The sequence below is a fragment of the Tupaia chinensis genome, unplaced genomic scaffold (genome assembly GCF_000334495.1).
Source record: "Tupaia chinensis unplaced genomic scaffold, TupChi_1.0 Scaffold000047_1, whole genome shotgun sequence".
Classification (NCBI taxonomy): Eukaryota; Metazoa; Chordata; class Mammalia; order Scandentia; family Tupaiidae; genus Tupaia; species Tupaia belangeri.
This window is the reverse complement of record NW_006159505.1, coordinates 7,381,635-7,382,594: the sequence shown is the minus strand read 5'-3', so window position 1 is coordinate 7,382,594 and position 960 is coordinate 7,381,635. Positions and strand designations below refer to the sequence as shown.

General features: G+C 70.3%; 1 protein-coding gene across 1 annotated transcript in view; it reads left to right on the top strand.

The window, feature by feature from the left end:
- The window catches only part of CDKN1C (cyclin dependent kinase inhibitor 1C), a 32,012-nt gene that overhangs the window by 9,806 nt on the left and 21,246 nt on the right, over positions 1–960 (top strand). The window contains exons 3-5 of the mRNA XM_014590204.2: positions 3–158; positions 683–821; positions 905–960. Coding sequence (XP_014445690.1) covers positions 3–158; positions 683–816 — 290 coding nt within the window. The 3' untranslated portion in view covers positions 817–821; positions 905–960. The remainder of the gene's footprint in view (positions 1–2; positions 159–682; positions 822–904) is intronic.

Sequence of the window (960 nt, the reverse complement as noted above, 5' to 3'; positions counted from 1 at the left end):
AGATAGCGCCGAGCAGGGCGCGAACCAGGCGCCGCGCGGCCAGGAGCCTCTTGGAGATCAGCTGCACTCTGGAATCTCGGGACGTCCTGCAGCCGGCACCGCTGCCGCCAGCGCCAACGGCGCAGCGATCAAGGAGCTGTCCGGGCCTCTCATCTCCGGTGAGCCCCGTACGGCCCCGCCCCGGCCCGGCCCGGCCCCGCTTTGTCCGGCCGGCGGGTCTCCCCAGCCCTCGGGGGCCCCGCTTGGTCCCCGCCTCCTCTCGTGGCGTTAAAGGGCCCGCAGTGTCCAGGGCGCGGTTGTACCCGCACTTCTTCCCCTCCCTGTTGTTGTGCTCCCGAGCGGCATGCGCGGGAGGGGTGGGAGGGTGAGCCCTGGCCCGGACCCCTTTAGCGCGCAGTCTTTGCCCCCTGCCGCGGTAGTCCCTCCACCGGCGCGGCCGGGAGCAGTGAGCGCGGCACGGAGGGAGTTAAGCGCGGCACCAGCCCCGGGGGGCTTGGCCACGGGACAAGGGGAAATGCTTACACAGCACATTGCGCGGCGACGTAAACAAAGCTGACCCGCCGCGGACCTCGGCGCGGGCGGGGACGGCGCCCCCACCCCGTGTCCCGCGCCTTCTCTTGGCCCCGACTCGGGTCTCCCGGCCGGCCCCGCCCTGACCTGCAGCACGCGCTGTCGTCCGCAGACTTCTTCGCCAAGCGCAAGAGATCTGCGCCTGAAACTAAGTCGTCGAACGACGTCCCGGCGGGATGTCCCTCTCCTAGCGCCACCACCGGGGTGGGCGCGGCGGAGCAAACTCCGCGCAAGAGACTGCGATGAGCTAGGTGAGTCCAGAGAGCCCGGGGGAGCGGAGGGGCCAACTGGCAGGGTCCCTGTCATCTTTGCTTACCGCCCCTCTCCCCTTCAGTTTAGAGCCCAAAGAGCCCCCAGGGAATCTGCTGGGGCGGTGGACGTTGGAAGAGC